This window comes from Dermacentor albipictus, unplaced genomic scaffold (assembly GCF_038994185.2).
Source record: "Dermacentor albipictus isolate Rhodes 1998 colony unplaced genomic scaffold, USDA_Dalb.pri_finalv2 scaffold_17, whole genome shotgun sequence".
Taxonomy (NCBI): Eukaryota; Metazoa; Arthropoda; class Arachnida; order Ixodida; family Ixodidae; genus Dermacentor; species Dermacentor albipictus.
In genome coordinates, this window is record NW_027225571.1 from 4266026 (window position 1) to 4282910 (window position 16885).

The following is a 16885-nucleotide window of genomic DNA, read 5'->3' on the forward strand; positions in this document are numbered from 1 at the left end:
GTGTAGCTAAAAGCGTTTCCGATGGCGTGCACGTAAGGTACGTAGGCTTTTCACGTTTGCGTACGTGAAGCCTCTACGTACGTGTAACTAAAACTGTCTAATGAATCTCACGTACGTCCGTGAGACCAGCGCGCGGCCGCTACGTTTTACGCATGCGCACTGCTGACACGTAGAAGCTCTACGTACGCTAAGCCTCTACGTACGTGTAACTAAAACTGTCTAATGAGTACGCGTGCTCACGTGGATAAGTAAAACACTTGCTTGGGCTAGTTTTACTACGCCGGTCCTGTCGTTTGTATTCTTCTCGAGTCCTGGTCTTCTGCGCCTTGCCTTTACTACCTCACGTGTATAGCCAACCGCCAACTCCGGAGAAGACGCTCATCAGGATATTAGGAATGTGGATACAATCGAACCAACGATGTACCCACACCCTAACACTACTTAAAACTGCAGCCAACCAAGTGGCCCGCATGATAACGCGGGTCTCACGGAAAAGACACGGCATGAAGGAAGCAGACACACTCAAACTGGTCAGAAGCCTGGTGGTCAGTAGAGTGACGTATAGCCTCCCGTACTACCACTGTACGAAGCACGAAATGCAACAAGCGGACGCAATCCTGAGGAAAGCCCTCAAGACGGCGCTCCACCTACCGCAGTCAACATCGACCGACAAACTCCTGGCCCTGGGGCTACACAACAGTCTCGAGGAGCTCCAAGAAGCGCAGATAATCGCGCAAATGCAAAGACTAAGGCTATCGGCAACGGGCAGAAGACTCCTGAGTAGATACGGCGGTGAAGCTACCATAAAGGAGACACAAAGCACGGAGACGATACCGGACGAATACAGAAACACCATCAAAGTAGCACCGATACCCAGCAATATGGACCCGAACCTACACATGGCACGAAGACAAGCAAGGGCAGAGTATGTACAAAGAACACTGGCAACTAGACATGACACAGTGTACGTAGACGCCGCTACCTACACTCAGGACAAAAACCACAAGAAAAGCAAAGTCGCAACGGTGATCAACTCGGACTTAAAAGAAATCACCAGCGCATCAATTCGGAACTGTACGGTAGTTGAGGCCGAAGAGGCAGCCGTGGCTCTAGCGGCAGCGGAGGGCTACCGATGGAACAGGTCCTTAACCATACTCACAGATTCACAAGCAGCATGCCGCAACTACCTAAACGGCAGAATCAGCCACAGCGCGCTCCGCATCCTCCGCTCAAGTGGCAAAACCGTCAACAACCAGGCCAAACACACGATAGTTTGGGTGCCGGGACATACCGACATTACGGGAAATCAGGAGGCCGATAGGATAGCTCGAGGGCACGCAACAAACCGAGCATCCAACATTCCCGACCCCACTGAGGAACCCGAGCCGGTAGCCCAAAGCTATTCAGAGATACTCAATTACTACAGAGGCATCAGACGAAAATACCCAGCCCCTCACAAACAACTAAACAGAGAAGACGCCGTAGCATGGCGACAGCTACAAACAGGAACATTCCCGTGCCTAAACATGCTCAGCAAGATCTACCCCACGCAGTACGAGAGCAAGTGCCCATGGTGTGGAGACAAACCAACCCTATATCATACCACATGGGCTTGCCAGAAAACAGAAGGGCTAGCCATAATAAAAAACCCGAGTGCGGAACAGTGGGAGAGGATGCTATCCAGCGACACCCTGAAAGTCCAACAAGGACTAGTAAGGCGTGCACGCAGGGCAGCTACCCTCAGCGGAGCCCTGGACTAGGGGAACCGACCCTGGAGAGAAGATGGAAGACTCCATCTGATGCCGCAAAAATCACTGCAAAATAGAGAAAATAAACGTTTTTCATCATCATCATCATCCAATAGGCCTGCAGGTATGAGCTAACCAAGGCAGTCATAAGAGGCCGCGGGTGCGTGGCGTAAGTAATGGCGACAAAAAAAAATGTAATGCGCTATTCAGGTACTACAATGCTCCTAATCTTGTACATCCATAGTCACATCGCCAAGCGTGAGCACTAAACCTGCCGACGGTGGAATTTATCTCATGTTGAACCGTTAAGCGCTGCTGTAGATGTTATTGCAAATAGCAATATACGGACATTCCAGGCGAAGTTTCGCCTTCGCCGTGATATTCCACTTATTACACCTCAAGGGTCCGACAAAGGACATTACATGAGGGGTGGGTACGGGGGACAAAACGTAATTAGCGTAAAAACAGATAATTACATGTCAAATCAATACAACTGAGTCAGTGAATACAAGGCGTGATAAATAATATAACGATGTGTAGCAGTATACACGATAACCCTATGGGTTAACGTGAATGTGTGTGATATCTTCGACAGCAGATTTGAATTCTGCAGGGTCGGTGATTGTAACGATATGTCCGGCAAGGCGATTCCAGTCACGCGCAGTACGAATAAAAAATGAATGACGAAATGTTGAGGTGTGAGCCCGCGGAGGAACGTCGCCGCTCGGGTGGGCGCTGCGTGGCATGCGATGCGCGGTAACGACGAGTTTATTTTGAGACGCCAAACAGTGAAAGAACTTGTGATAAAAATTTAGTCGAGAATTTCTGCGGCGATGAGCCAGGGCGGGTAGAAAAAGTGATTTTAGTGCTGTGATGCTAGAGGTGGGGGGGGGGGGGTAAAAATAATCACTTAAGATGAATCTAGCCATTTGGTGTCGGACTGCTTCGAATCTTTTAATTAGGTTTACTTGGAAAGGGTCATATATTGTACTGGCATTATCTAGCTTTGAACGGACTAGTGTGTTGTATGCCAAGAGCTTAACAGAGGAAGGTGCAAGGGACAGATTGCAACGGATGTAGCCCAAGACACGGTTTGCAGAATCAGTAACTTGATCAGCATGAATGGTCCAAGTTAGATCATGAGAGATGCGTACACCGAAGTATTTGAACGAGTCGCCGGGAATTATAGGACAACTGTTAATGGTGCAGTCAGGATTTGGAAAGTTGCGACGACGGTGAAATGAAATTACTGCAGCTTTATTAACGTTGAGAAGCATTAACCAAGTTTTCCACCTCTCTTCAATGTGATGAAGATCGTTATGGAGGATAGAAATATCGGTCGGGTCTGTTATGGGGCGGTATAGAATACAATCATCGGCGAGAGGAGCACTTTCCATGACACTTGAAGGGGTAAGTCGTTAATATATATTGAAAACAGAAATGGCCCGAGGACCGTGCCCTGGGGGACACCGGTCCTCGGGCCACTTCTGAATAAAGTCTTCTGAATATTCTGAATAAAGTATTCTGAATAAATATTGGGATAAAGTTCAAATGAACATGAGCGGCCCGCGTGCCTACATGCTGCGAGGGCAAGCATGCGATTGTAGCTAGGCCAACAAAGATGGTGTCTTAATGTGCGCCGTTCTACTGCGCGCCCAACCTTGGCGGTCACGTTATCGAGAGCACGCTAGGGAAGGAGTGCGCATCTCGTCATCTAACCCTGTCGTGGCTGCGCATGGCTGTCCCCACGGCCGAGCCCGTACGCGTCCTGCGCGCCTTATATTGGAGATGCTTAACGGCAGCTGGCATGGGCTACGGCACGAGCCGAGATGGCCGTTGGTTCCACAGGCGATGTGTTTCCGAGCGCCTAGACTTCCGGGTCACGTTTGGCGAGGTGACTCAGTTAAAATGGTGAGGCCATCAGCAGTGTCCCGCTTTTGGACAGGCAAGCTCACTCCACACGAACCTAAGTTCCTACAGGGACTGCGCGCAGTCATCGAGTAAAATCTGTTCACGTTTGCTTGTGTGCGCGTGGCACCATGCGTGTTGACTTAAGAAGCGAATGTTTACGGAAATTCTTGCGGTGTATAAAACAGTAAATCTTTCTTGGCGCAGTTGTGTAATACTTTGCTGGCGCTATCGATGCGCCACATTTCGGGCGAAAGTGTTACTTTATTTCAATTTCATATAGACTGCACAACGTAAGATAAAAAAAAACAGAAACGCGATGCTTTTTTTTTTCAAGAAATAACCCATCAGCCTATCGACGTCCCACCTGAGCCCTTGTTGCACGTCAGTTTGGACATTCTCGGACCCTTTCCTAAATCTGCTTCAGGAAACAAATGGGTTGCCGTCGGTAACGATCAGGCGACGCGCTATGCAACGACACGAGCGCCGGCGACCAGCTGTGCTACAGGCGTGGCGGACTTCCTCCTCCGTGACGTAATTTTAGTACACGGTGCCCTACGACAATTGCTGCCCGACCGAGGCCGTACCTTCCTGTCTAAAGTCGTTGACGATGCCCTGCGCTGCTGCTCCACACAGTACAAGATCGCCAAGTCATACCATCCCCAGACGAAAAGGCTCCCCGAGCGCTTGAATCTGACCTTAACAAATATTCTTTCCAAGTATGTGTCGGTTAACCCCGTGATCAAAACCCTGCAGTGTCATATGTGACATTTGAATATAATATCTCCCGCCACGACATTGCTGGATACTCTCTATTTTACCTTTTGCTCGTACGTGAACCACTTTTACCGTTGAACACATTCCTTCCTTCCCCTGCCACTTCGACTAGTGAATGTGCACGCAACGCCATTGACCGGGCTGATTACGCGCGGCACATAACCCGTAGTAGACTTCTGCTTCACAATACAATCAGAAGCACCTTTACGGTCAGCGACACCACAACGAGCGACTTGCTCCTAGTGCCCTGGCGCTACTTTGGTCCCCCTTCCGACGGGCGGGCCTTTCTGATAAACTCCTTCCTCGATACACGGGCCCACAGCGCGTCCTTCGACGTGTGACTGACGTCATCTACGTGATTGTGCCCGCCAATCCTGCTACATGTTCAATTCCGTTGTCCTGCGACGTCGTCCTTATTTCGAAACTCAAGCATTACCACCCTTCCTCTGTTGTGGGTCCTTATAGTTGGGCTGGGTTGGCGCTTCTGCCGCCGGGCGTCATCCTACGCGCTACTCGAAGACGATGATGTCGATAACTGCGCGTTAAATTTATGCGTGTTTAGTGAGTAACACAACCGATGGTATGTGCTTTTAACAGCAAGGATGAAGGTGAGTGGCAGAACGTACAATGTAGAATGTACATGATGAGCAGAATGTACAATGTATGCTGTTAAATTGAACCAGTGAGGCTATAGAGCATAGGAGTAGACAGCCCTGGACGTGCAAGCCCGTATGAAAAGCAGCAAGCAAGCGCACAGGAAAGCTACACACCGAAATAAGACGCCGCATATAAATGGGTTGTTCAATAAAGACAGACTAGTTCTCTGAAATATTCATTCCTTAATATTATTCCTCAGCATGTTTATCGCTGGCTATATGCTCTCCGTTAAGTGAAATGCACAGGTCCCACCATTTCTACCAAGCCTTGACAACAGGAGTGAAGCCATCTTTGGCACCTACTTAAAAATCGCTTCCAATGTGTGAACTACCCCTGGTTCCGTGTCTTGTTCCATGTCAAAGGAATATCCCCCCTTTTTTTCTACCGTTCTTCAAAGCATCGCAACAGTATACCCGTTTTATAGTCCAGATCTGGCACACTCCGGCTTCTTTATGTATACCTCACGGTAAAAAGGGACATGGCTCTGACATAGAAAAAACATTGGTTAAAACGTTGGAGGCGATTTCGAAGCAAGTGTCAAAGGATGGCTTCACACATGTTATCTAGGCTTGGTAGAAACAGCGGTTACATGTGCATTTAGCTTTCTGGAGAACATACAGAAATGAGTAAAAGTGCCGATGAATAATTTTTAGAAATTAAGATTTCAGAGCACCAGTCTCAATCTTTATTGCACAACCCTCGTATATGAGGTACGGAATCCCCGAACATTTTTTTTCTCCATGATTTGACATAGATATGAAACCTATTATCTCTGCGACATTCGTCAAACGCGGTCTGCGAGCGTTCAACACGTGCACGTGCTGGTACCCTGAAAAGGGCGCTATGTTCAGCAACGCTTCTTGCTGGGAGAGTTGGTATGTACGTGGCTCGTTAATGAACAGTAAACCAGCGAAAAGGGCGCGTTTTAAGTGCAGCACTCGTACTGCCCACTTCAGCCCTTGTGTACGCGTCTCTATCGATAGTTTCCTGTTCATTTACTAGAACACTATGTGAAGAGTTCAACAGTGCTCGCCAAACACTCTTGGCCGAATTTCCTGCCAGCGCTAGTCGCTACGAGACAAAATATTATTATTTATAGAAGTTGCAAGAATATTGTGAAGAGCACTCTTGTTAGCGTTCTCGGGAGATTGTACAGTCGCGATCAATTTGAAGGTGATCGCGCGAGCATCGACCGGCGGGCCTTCCAAGCAGCATAGCGGCCGTTTTCGGAACTGCGAAGATAAAAATTGCGCCGCCTTCTTCCCCTATTATGCTCTTCCAGGCTGTAACCATCACCCCCAAGACCAACTAGCCACATTTTTGTGTTTGTTTCCCTTTCATGGCAATGATCTGTGTGCGTCGCTTCCTCATGCATATCGTGGCTAACAATGACGCCTCTGTGCAAAAGCGCATAATGCAATCGAAATGAATTCGCAGGTAATGCCGTGAACGGTGACAGGAGTGACAGCTTTTCACGGAACACCAAAAGAGAGAGAGGGGAGCTATCTGATGTTTCCCACTCGACCGACGGTGATGACGTAACGTGGCGCTGCTCCTAGTTTTGGTCGCCGCTCGAGCGATCACCTTCAAGTTGATCGCGACTGTACGCCCATTAAAGCAATTGGATACGACAAATTAAAAGAACATCACCGCCCAAGCACTACATACGGATGGTTAAAGCTGAAACGTGCGACCGCGGTGTTTATCACAGTGTCAATCCCTACGCTTCATTAAACGATGGCTTGATAAGCTGCCGGATCTTGGTACGCAGTTGCTACCTGCGCTCGGCTGCCCGAGCCTGTTCTTTTGCACGAGCTGCAGCATCGGCCCGGCGTAGACGAGCTCGTTCCCGATTCAGCCCCCCCCCCCCCCCCCCGAAATTTTTTCGTGCTGTTCATGCACCGCTCACCCAAGCAATCCCCGGTGTCGGAAATCATTCTGAATTTTCTCTAGAATGTCTTTTTCACGCTCGAAAAGACACTTCAGTGCGAACCTTGCGAACTCAGGCTAGATTTCGCGGCAGCGTCCATGCACCGGGAGTCACATAACGCAATCAGCCCCATCCGAGCACAAATTTGCAAGGGCGTTTTGATGGCAAACGGGCTCGCCACGACATCTTGCGGAGGCCGCGGAATCTACGCAGCGCATGGATGTCAATTCCGAAATTTATGGGTATAAAGCTCTCATAAACTTTTGATGTGAAAGTTGCATTGACATTTCCAAAGTTGTGCTTTAGAATTTCCATTGCGGAACTTTGTGGGTTTGATGTTACTATAAATATTGGACGCCAAAGGTGCACTGACTTTTCTAAAGTCTTACATCGGACCATACAACGAGACAAGCCAAATCAACACACTATCAGACAAGTTGAAAAAGCCAGCAGCGAGGTCGGATGAGATGAAGCGTTGTGGTGGTTCATTTGTGCCGTCATGACACATAAAATAGTATCAACATTTTTTCTCCACCTACGCCAAAGCATCCGCGTCAAGACACTAAAGTCAGCCAAGGTAACTACGTTCTTATTTATTTTTTCTACTTCGACATTTATTCGCGAGGACACACTGAGCCTCTTCAATTTTTTTTGTCCTCGTTACCCTACCCACGGGCTACTAGGGGCAGCTAGAGCGCATGCGTTTTTCTCGTGTTGCTCCGACCACCGCGCGGCGCACTTCGGTGCGCATTCGCTTTTCTCTGTCCGAGTGGATTTTCGCGTGCAGAGTTTTGGGCACTTTCTGGCTAGCAGACTAGAAAACGAAACTATCGTGGCTCGCCGCCATCACTGTGGGGACTCGACGAAATGCACTGCGTTCGCTTGAGCGCAAACTCTCCGTAAAGTCTTGTCTCGCCAGTATAGGATACCGAGCAGTATGCGTATCGTTCTCGGTGGACCAAGCGTCTCACGTTTTCTTCGATATTCTTTCCGTAGCTACATTAGGTGCCCAAAGTAGGCATTCGATTGTGGCCTACATACTTTGCGCTTTTTAATTTCGGTGCCTCGGCCCCACAAAAGAAAAGAAAGAAGACATTGTTGTGGCGCAGTGAATTGTCGTATGGCAAAATCTCGATTTTGTTACTTCTTTTGCGGACAGTAATGGGCCACGGGACGGTTCAGTTGCCAGATAGTCTTATTATATAGCATTGCGATAGCAATTGTATGGACACTCCAGGCGCATTCCGGCCGTCGCCCTCATGTTTCGTATAAAGTCCAAGGGCGACAACATCGTGACCACGCGCCGCACGCTGTATGTGCGAGTGAAAGCGTAGGGAGGAGGATGGGGGGCTGGAATTGGTGAGACGACGATGGTGGCTCAGTCTTGTGCGCGCAAAAGAGAAAAGCGGGCAGAAAGCGCGCCGCCTTCCGTCGCGCGCCAGGGTGTCTACCAAGTTGACATTTCCAGATTCCCTGAGTTTTCCAGGTTTTCCCTCAGCACATTTGCGAAATTCCCTGAATGAGCCATAACTTTGCTTTATGTCAAGACAGGCTGACACCACGTTGCCCGATGCTGTCCCTCTCTAGTAAGCATGCTGAAACAAAAAAATGACTTAATCCAGTTTGAATAGTAAGGAGTAATATCTATTTTATTTAAAAAGAAAACAGAAGGAAGGTGTTAGTAAAATGCACAGCGAAAGAAATGGTAAAGCCCATTCCAAATGGAGTCGAACATTTTCAAATACGAATGAAAAGGAGATGCATACATAAGTAAATATTTTTTAAGATCAGCTATTTCTATCAACTGATAGCAAGCTCATCTGTATGAGGTCCTGAACTTTGTCACAACTAAGGTTCTCTCTCAGCAGCTGGGAAGTCAACCTCAACTGTCCTGACATACTCTCAGCCCGTACACAACATCTCAGTGTTGGGTTTCACTGCCTAAACAATTTATTTTGGTTTGGATTAGGGACACCTGTGTCTCAGCGTCAGCCAACACTTAGCTTTTTTAGCTCAAGCTCCTTCAAAAAGGCGCCGGCACCCTTCCTTTCCCGTTAATTCCTCAGTGCATCGGTCCTTTCTGCTCTCATCCACCTTCTACCACGCTTTCACCACATGGATCATCTGAAGCATCCTCTTGGTCAGTTGTACAGTCAACATTTGATTTTTAGGACTTCCGAGGGGCCGCAAAAAAAAAATTGAAAAAAAAACGGCCAGTCTGAAAAAATTAATGCATGCCTTTAACTGCCTTTAAGGGCTAAAATTACCACAGGCACGTCTGAAAAAGCTCTGAAGGCCTGCCAGTACCCTTATTAGGCATGTCAGGGCTTGTACTGTGACAGGAGACGGGGTGCACGCATGGGTAATTAAGGAATACATACTATGTCCCTTGACAATTGCCCCCTTCCCACGCTTGTTATGCTTCACAGCCTAACATTAGTGTACTGAGGCGAAGCTAACTTTCGGAGACTGGCATTACGCAACGCGTTGTGCGCTGCGAGCTTCAAAGCCAATCGCGAGGATTACAAAGGCGGAGTCGGTGCCATTGGTGATAGCGGCGAATTCTTTCAATGAAAAACACGGCACCGCACGGCAAGAAGCTTAATAGTGAACATAGAAGCAGCTAGGCCTAACGTTGCCGCGGTGGTGGTTACGGCTGCCAGCGGATCTGCCTGCGAGAGTGCCGGTTCGAGGCGGCGAGATAATCAAAATAGCGGCGGTGGCGGCTTTGATTGATGCCATTTCAGACCTGCAGTCAGGGCAATATACATTGAGTATATGGAGTACGCGGTGGTGCCGTAAAACCGTGCAAATTATCGGGCATGTCCGAAAAATCGGGCGTCTAGAAAATCGGTCGTTAACTACTCTGGCAATACGTAGTGTCGATGACACGGCGTCAATGACGATTCGTTGCGATTCCTCTGTTACTGGAGCCAGCATTAACACGACTTTCGTTCCCTTTCAATAAAGTTACAGCTAATTTTCCCTGTTAGAAGCACAAATTCCCTGAGTTTTCCCTGAGTTTTTCCAGACTGTTCAAATTCCCTGAGAATTCCCGGTTTTCCCGGTTTTCCCGGTTGGTAGACACCTTGCGCGCGATACATCGGGAGGAGTGGATGGAATGGAAGTGAGATCTAGGATTCTGTGAATCTCTGATTGCGCAACATGTTTATTTGCCTTGTTTGACGCATCGCATACAGTGACTTTTTTAGATACGTAGATTTGGTAGAGACTTATACCTATATTTAGATATCTTGTTGCGGGGTTTTGTGTGTACGTGCAGTGAACTTTGTTTCCAGTGACACCTTTTTGCATTTTATCAAGCTGTATCTTCGCATTTGTATATTCCATTATATATTCGCATTTCTAATGTACGAAGGCAAGTAAAATGAAAATGAGCCAACCCACTCCGCGCAATAATTGTTCGGTCCATTATCTGAGGCATGCACGTGACACAGAGGCATCTCTCTATTACAAAAGTGACACGCAGGTGTGAGTATCAAACTTGTTTAATGCTCTCATACACTGGGTTGAACATGGTTGAGCGCATAATAGATGCTCTGGAAGTTGAGCAGTGTGGTGCCCTGAGGCTTTTGACAGGTGAAGGTATTTCCCAAAAAGAAATTGGTCGCCGTATGGATGCCGTGTACGTTGAACATTGTATTTCATTGGCCACTGTGAAGCGTTTGAGCAAACGCTTCAAAGAAGGACACGAAAGCTGCAAAGACGATACAAGGCCGGGCCAAAGCCATCGTGCAATCACCCCTAACAAAATTGCAAAGGTTGATGAGCTGATGGAACAAGAATGGAGGATAAGCATCGATGATTTGGGAGAGCGTGTGGACATCAGTCCCGGTTCGGTTCACGCCATAATTCATGAACATCATGAAGGTTATCCGCTCTTGTGTGTGGAATGGTTGCCCAAGATTTTGAACTACCGCCAGAAGACGGAGAAGTTCAGCGCTGCCTTGACTCATCTGATCCGGTATCCCAATAAGGGTGACGACTTCTTGTCTCCAATTTTGATCGGGGACGAACCATGGTGCCACTTCTACGAGCCTGAAACACGACAGCAAAGCTTACAGTGGAAACATTCGAATTCACCACCCCCAACAAAGGAAAGGCCGTTATTTCCGCCGGGAAGGTGTTGTTGACTTTCTTTTTTCGATCGTCAGGGGCCATTACTGATAGAATTTGCTAAATCTTGAGAGACTATCAGTTTGTTTCGTTATTGTAAAACGCCAGATCAGCTGCGCATCACAATCAAGAACAAACTACGTGGGAAATTGCCGAATGGGGGCATCTTGTTCCACGACAATGCCGTCCCCACGTCGCTGATGTGGTTAACACAACACTGGCAATACTCAAGTGGGAAACGCTGCAACATCCGCCATACAGCCCAGACCTGTCGCCTTGCGACTTCCACTTTTTGGAGCATCTGAAAAAACAGCTCAAGGGAACCAGATTCCTGTCGGACGATGACGTGAAAGAGTCAGTTGCAGACTTTTTGAAGCAGCAACCCAAGGAATTTAATGAGACGAGAATCACGCGACTCGTTAGACAAAGGGACAAACGTCTAAATTATCATGGAGACATTTGAATAAGGTAACCCGTTTGTCATATATTCACATTGGCTGACTTTCATTTGACTCGCCTTCGTTTATTTTGCAGAACTCCTGCTTTTTATACGTGCTCTCTGTTGCGGCTATAATTTCGGTGCAATTACTCACGATACACGACCAGTAACAGCTGCTCCTGCGTAATACATTGGAACAAATGACAGCGTCATTGAGATTTTTTCACTGGCCGTTGCATATGTGCAAGAATCCAAACAAGGTTATTTAATGACAATGTTTCATTAATATTTGTCATCAGCTTGTTAATTTCATGGCCTTTACATTTTTCATATCAGCGGCATGCACTGCCTCGCTGGTTTCGAATTGATATATCTGTAAAGTTCGTGTGATATTTTTGATACCCGCGGATCGCTTTTAATGAAATTTGTTGCATTTGAGAGAGAAAGTTAAATTCTAGTGTCTGTTGGAAGCGGAATTTCGATTTGGGCCTTTACATTGTTTAAATATATTGAAAAACTCGAAAGTTAAAAAAATAGAAGCACGACGTTTACAAACTAATAGCTCTGCATCAAGCACACATGTCGCTGTTCAGTAAACGGTGTCTATTATAACAGTCAAAGCGGACAAATTTGGTGTGTCACTTCGTATCTTACGTGAATTGGTTACGTTGCGTACAAAAATTGTGCGAAAGCCTTATTTTCATAATGCTAAATATCTTGAGATTCACGTGTAACATAGAATTTTTTTCCGCTGTAGATGTACTATTAGGTGCAATTCATAGAATTGTGATATGCTTCATTGCTGAGTTGCATAGTCTTAAACTTGATAGTTTAGACTTCTGAAAATTTGCGATTTCGGTGGATCTTTAATAAACAATTGACAACCTAAATGAAAAATTCGAAACCAACAGTCACTAGAATCTAAGTTTTTCTCTTAAATGCAACAAACCTCGTCAAATTTGGTGCATTGGTTGCCGAGAAAAACGAATTTTCCTTCTACATGTATTTAGATACGAGCACCCGAGCTCAAGCTTCCTCTTAAGGAGGAGACCGAGCTGCAATGTGAGCCCCCCCCGAACAAAATTTCTGGCTACGCCACTGCAAGGCAGTGAAGTTAGAGGTAGCTTAGACTGCTACGCTTGCCGGGGCAAGGGGGTACGAAGACAAAGGAACAGTTTATGAAAGCTCAACAGCCCATAGGGATGGTTTGTGCGAGAAGAGGAGAAGCTGGCTAATTTCCCAGGAAATAACTTCCTTGGGCTGTATGCTTTCATAATTTGTTCTCTACCCTCATCTATTGGAAGCGTACACTCACGAGGCAACGGGCTGGAGGTGTCTGTGGCTCCTCTCACAAAGCACTCGTATTCGTCTCCACCGATGTCTTCATGAGTAGCCTTCTTGGGTAGTGTCTGCGTGCGGTAAAGAAATACGTAGAAAAGACCACTAGATAAGAAAGACTGTCAGGGCGTACGCATAGACACTTTGCAACTAACGGTTGTGTGTTAACCACCCGAAATGCAATGAAATGAACACCAACTAAAGCAAGGAAACCCCCGTAAACTTTTATTTTCCGGAACAGCGTTTACCGACGTCGCTTCCGAAGCTATGGAATTTGGATGTACGTGTAGTGTCGCGGCTCGCGGTGGCGTTTGGGTCAGGAATCTACAAAGCCCATCGACGAACATATCCGGTAGTAGGAATGAAAGACAAAGGGTTTATTTACATTATTTACACTGGCTTCAGATACCGAAGCCCACTCCATGTAGAAGCATATTAAACGGCCGAGTTCCCATCAGGACACATCAGTTCGTCATTTTCAGATAGAGGGTCTTGACCCGTCAACGGTCGGCGCCAAGGCTGCGCTGACTTCTGGATAGGCGGGTGATGAATGGGGTAGGTTGCCTCTGGTAAAAGTCTAAGAAATGCTCTTCGCCGTATTTAGATTCAACAGCCTGCACCGCCGCCAAGAGATTCGGCCTGACGGTGACCAGCTGTCAGGTTGCCCGAAGCGTCGATGTTCGGTCGCGACTTCGGGGATTGTCCTTGAAGTGATGACTGATGTCTCACTGCAGCTTGAGGGCACAGCCCTCGCATTGTTGCGGCACTCTTCCTAGGAAAACAGAAACTCACACTCTCTGGTCGGCGCTCCCGAGCGACACTCCTACCGGACGCTATGATCCCCAACAACGCTTTACAAAGTTCTACCCTCTCCCTCTCTCTCTCTCTCTCTTCTGTCGTGATAAGCCCTCGGTAAGACAGAAGTTGGTTGCCTGTCTCAATAACATCGATTGCGATACGTACAGAACACGTTCTAAAAAAAAAAAAACCCCTGCGTTTGTAGCTTAATATCCCCGGCTCAGACCACCTACATTCTTATTCTGGCTCTCTTTCCTATACTTGACCTCGAAGTTGTATTCCTGCAAAATGAGACTCCGTCTCAGCAGCTTCCCATATTTTTTCCCGAGATTTGTCTCAGTCATGCAAGAGGGCAATGGTCGCTCTCGGCCGCGAATTTCGTGCATTGAATATAGCATCCTAGCTTTTGAATGGTTCATACCATGCACATATACTTTGGTCAGTTTTCGACTGAGGTACAGTACCCGCCGTGGTTGCTCAGTGGCTATGGTGTTGGGCTGCTGAGCACGAGGTCGCGGGATCGAATCCCGGCCACGGCGGCCGCATTTCGATGGGGGCGAAATGCGAAAACACCCGTGTACTTAGATTAAGGTGCACGTTAAAGAACCCCAGGTGGTCGAAATTTCCGGAGTCCTCTACTACGGCGTGCCTCATAATCAGAAAGTGGTTTTGGCACCAAAACCCCATAATCTATCTGAGGTACAGCACGGGATGCTTTTCATCGCGTTCGTTAGGTTGAGCAAGGACGACACCTAGACCACGGTTGATGGCGTCACAATAAAGAATAAATTATCTGCGAAGGTGGTGAAAAACATTTATTGATGAGAAGGCCAAAAGTAAAAAAAAAATTAAAAATTAAAAAGCAGCGTTGTGGGCGGCCTTCAGGCTGCCGGTTGTGGCGTCCAGGCCATGCCTAGTCGCGACGTCCTCCGCCCAGTTCACCAGCCGGAGTTGGATATCCGGCTCGGTGCTGGACAAAGCAGCCTGCCACTGCTGCGGATTGCTTAGGCGCCAAGAGGCAGGGGGCAAGTGTGCCGGGCAGGAGAATAGGACGTGATCGTAATCGGCGCGGGAGCCGTCACATAAGCGACAAGCCGGCGAGTGCGTCCCGGGGTGGAAGAGGGCAAGACGTGCGGGAGTAAGATAGGTATGGGCCTGAAGGTGGCGCCATAACTGTTGGTGGGGTTGGGAAAGGGATTGGTGCGGAGGGGGGAAGGTGAGACGAGAGAGGCGATAGTGCTGCGTGATATCGCGGTACGTGAGGAGCGCGTCGCGCGTATCCATTCCCGGCGGGGGCGGGCTTGCTCGGTCAGTCGAATCTCGAGCGATGGAATTGGCCGCCTCGTTACCAGGATGGGCCGCGTGAGCGGGCACCCAGATTATTTGGATGGGGCGAGAGGGAACGGTATCGGAACGCAAGATTCCGATGGCCGGGTGTGCCACCCGTCCTACCGCGTAGTTGTAGACCGCAGGTTTAGAGTCGCTGAAGATGTACTTCGCGGAGGTTTGCGTGATGGCAAGGGCAATAGCTGCCTCCTCGGCCTCGACAGAGGTAGAAGTGTAGACTGAGGCAGTAAGAGTGAGTCGGAGAGAATTGTCAGTGACGGAAAGGGCATGTGCTGGGTAGCGGCGGTACGGGGCAGCATCTACGTAAGCCACGGCGGCCTGCAGTTCGTACTGACGCCAGAGCGCGGAGGCTCGCGCTGCTCTACGGGAGGGGTGGTGTTCGGGATGCATATTTTTAGGGAGGGGTTTAACGGTTAGGAGGGGCAAGACATGGGAAGGGATGGGCAGTGATGTGGGAAGAGGAATAAGAGGGGAGAGATTAAGGGTGGAGAGAAGTGCGCGACCCGAGCGGGTGCGGGAGAGACGGAGGAGCTGGGCCGTGCGATGGGCCTCTGTCAGCTCCGTCAGGGAGTTGTGGACGCCCATCGACAGTAACCGAGCCGTCGACGTAGATGTGGGAAGGGACAGGGCTGACTTATATGCGTGGCGAATGAGGCTGTTGACTTTGTCTTCCTCGGTACGAGAAAGGTAGAGATACGGAAGAGAATAAATGAAGCGGCTGAGAACAAAGGCCTGGACCAGGCGGCGGAGGTCGTGTTCGCGCATGCCGTGGTGGCGGTTTGCAATGCGGCGTATGAGGCGGACAGTGTGGTGTACAGTGTTTGTGAGTAGAGTGATGAGGGTGGTGTGCTTGCCATTGGACTGAAGAAAGAGTCCGAGGATGCGGAGGGTAGAGACGAGAGGAATGGGTGTGCCGTCAAGGTAGACGGTGAGTGGAGAAGGCGATAGGGGGGCCATCCGCCCAGGCCGAAGGAGCAAAAGCTCCGATTTGGCCGGGGAGCAGCTCAACCCGATGGCCCGGGCGTGAGTTGCTACCGCGTCCACACCTGCCTGTAGAGTGGTCTCCATGTCGCCAAGATTGCCGGTGGTCACCCAGAGGGTGATGTCATCGGCGTAGAAAGCATGAGACAGAGCGGGGATAGCTCGTAAAGCACGTGCCAGCGGGAAGAGGGTGATGTTGAACAGAAGAGGGGACAAGACAGAGCCTTGGGGGGTACCCTTGTTGCCAAGGGAGAAGGAAGGAGAAGAAAGTGGGCCGTATGAGATTTCGGCTGTGCGGTGGGCGAGGAACGCAGTGACGTAAGCATGGACACGGGGTCCGACATGGAGGGAGGAGAGAGCGTCCAGGATGGCGGTGTGGTGTACATTGTCGAATGCTTTAGTAAGGTCCAGCGCCAGGATAGCTCGAGTGCGTTTGTGGTGGGAGGGGTGTAGGACATCCTCGGAAAGTTGGAGCATGACATCCTGGGTGGACAGCTGGGGACGAAAACCGAACATGGAGTCCGGATAACCGTCATGATCATGCAGATAGGTCTGGAGGCGGGCCAGGATGACATGCTCGAACAGCTTGCCGAGACAGGAGGTGAGAGAGATGGGGCGGAGGTTTTCGAGGGCAATAGGTTTGCCGGGTTTGGGGATGAATGAGACACGTGCATGGGTCCAGGAGGATGGAAGAGTGCCAGCCTGCCAATGTGTATTGAGCAGATCAGTAAGGGCTTCGAGGGAGGGGGTGTCTAGGTTCCGGAGTACCTTGTTGGTGATGCGGTCTGCCCCCGGGGCCGAGGTGGTGCGGAGTGTGAGTAGCGC

At 49.0% G+C, this 16885-nt stretch overlaps 1 protein-coding gene across 1 annotated transcript in view; it reads right to left on the minus strand.

Moving 5' to 3' along the window:
- The window catches only part of LOC139052072 (uncharacterized), a 52396-nt gene that overhangs the window by 19183 nt on the left and 16328 nt on the right, over positions 1 to 16885 (minus strand). Inside the window, exon 4 of the mRNA XM_070529141.1 lies at positions 12912 to 13005. Within this exon, the coding sequence (XP_070385242.1) occupies positions 12912 to 13005 (94 nt within the window). The remainder of the gene's footprint in view (positions 1 to 12911; positions 13006 to 16885) is intronic.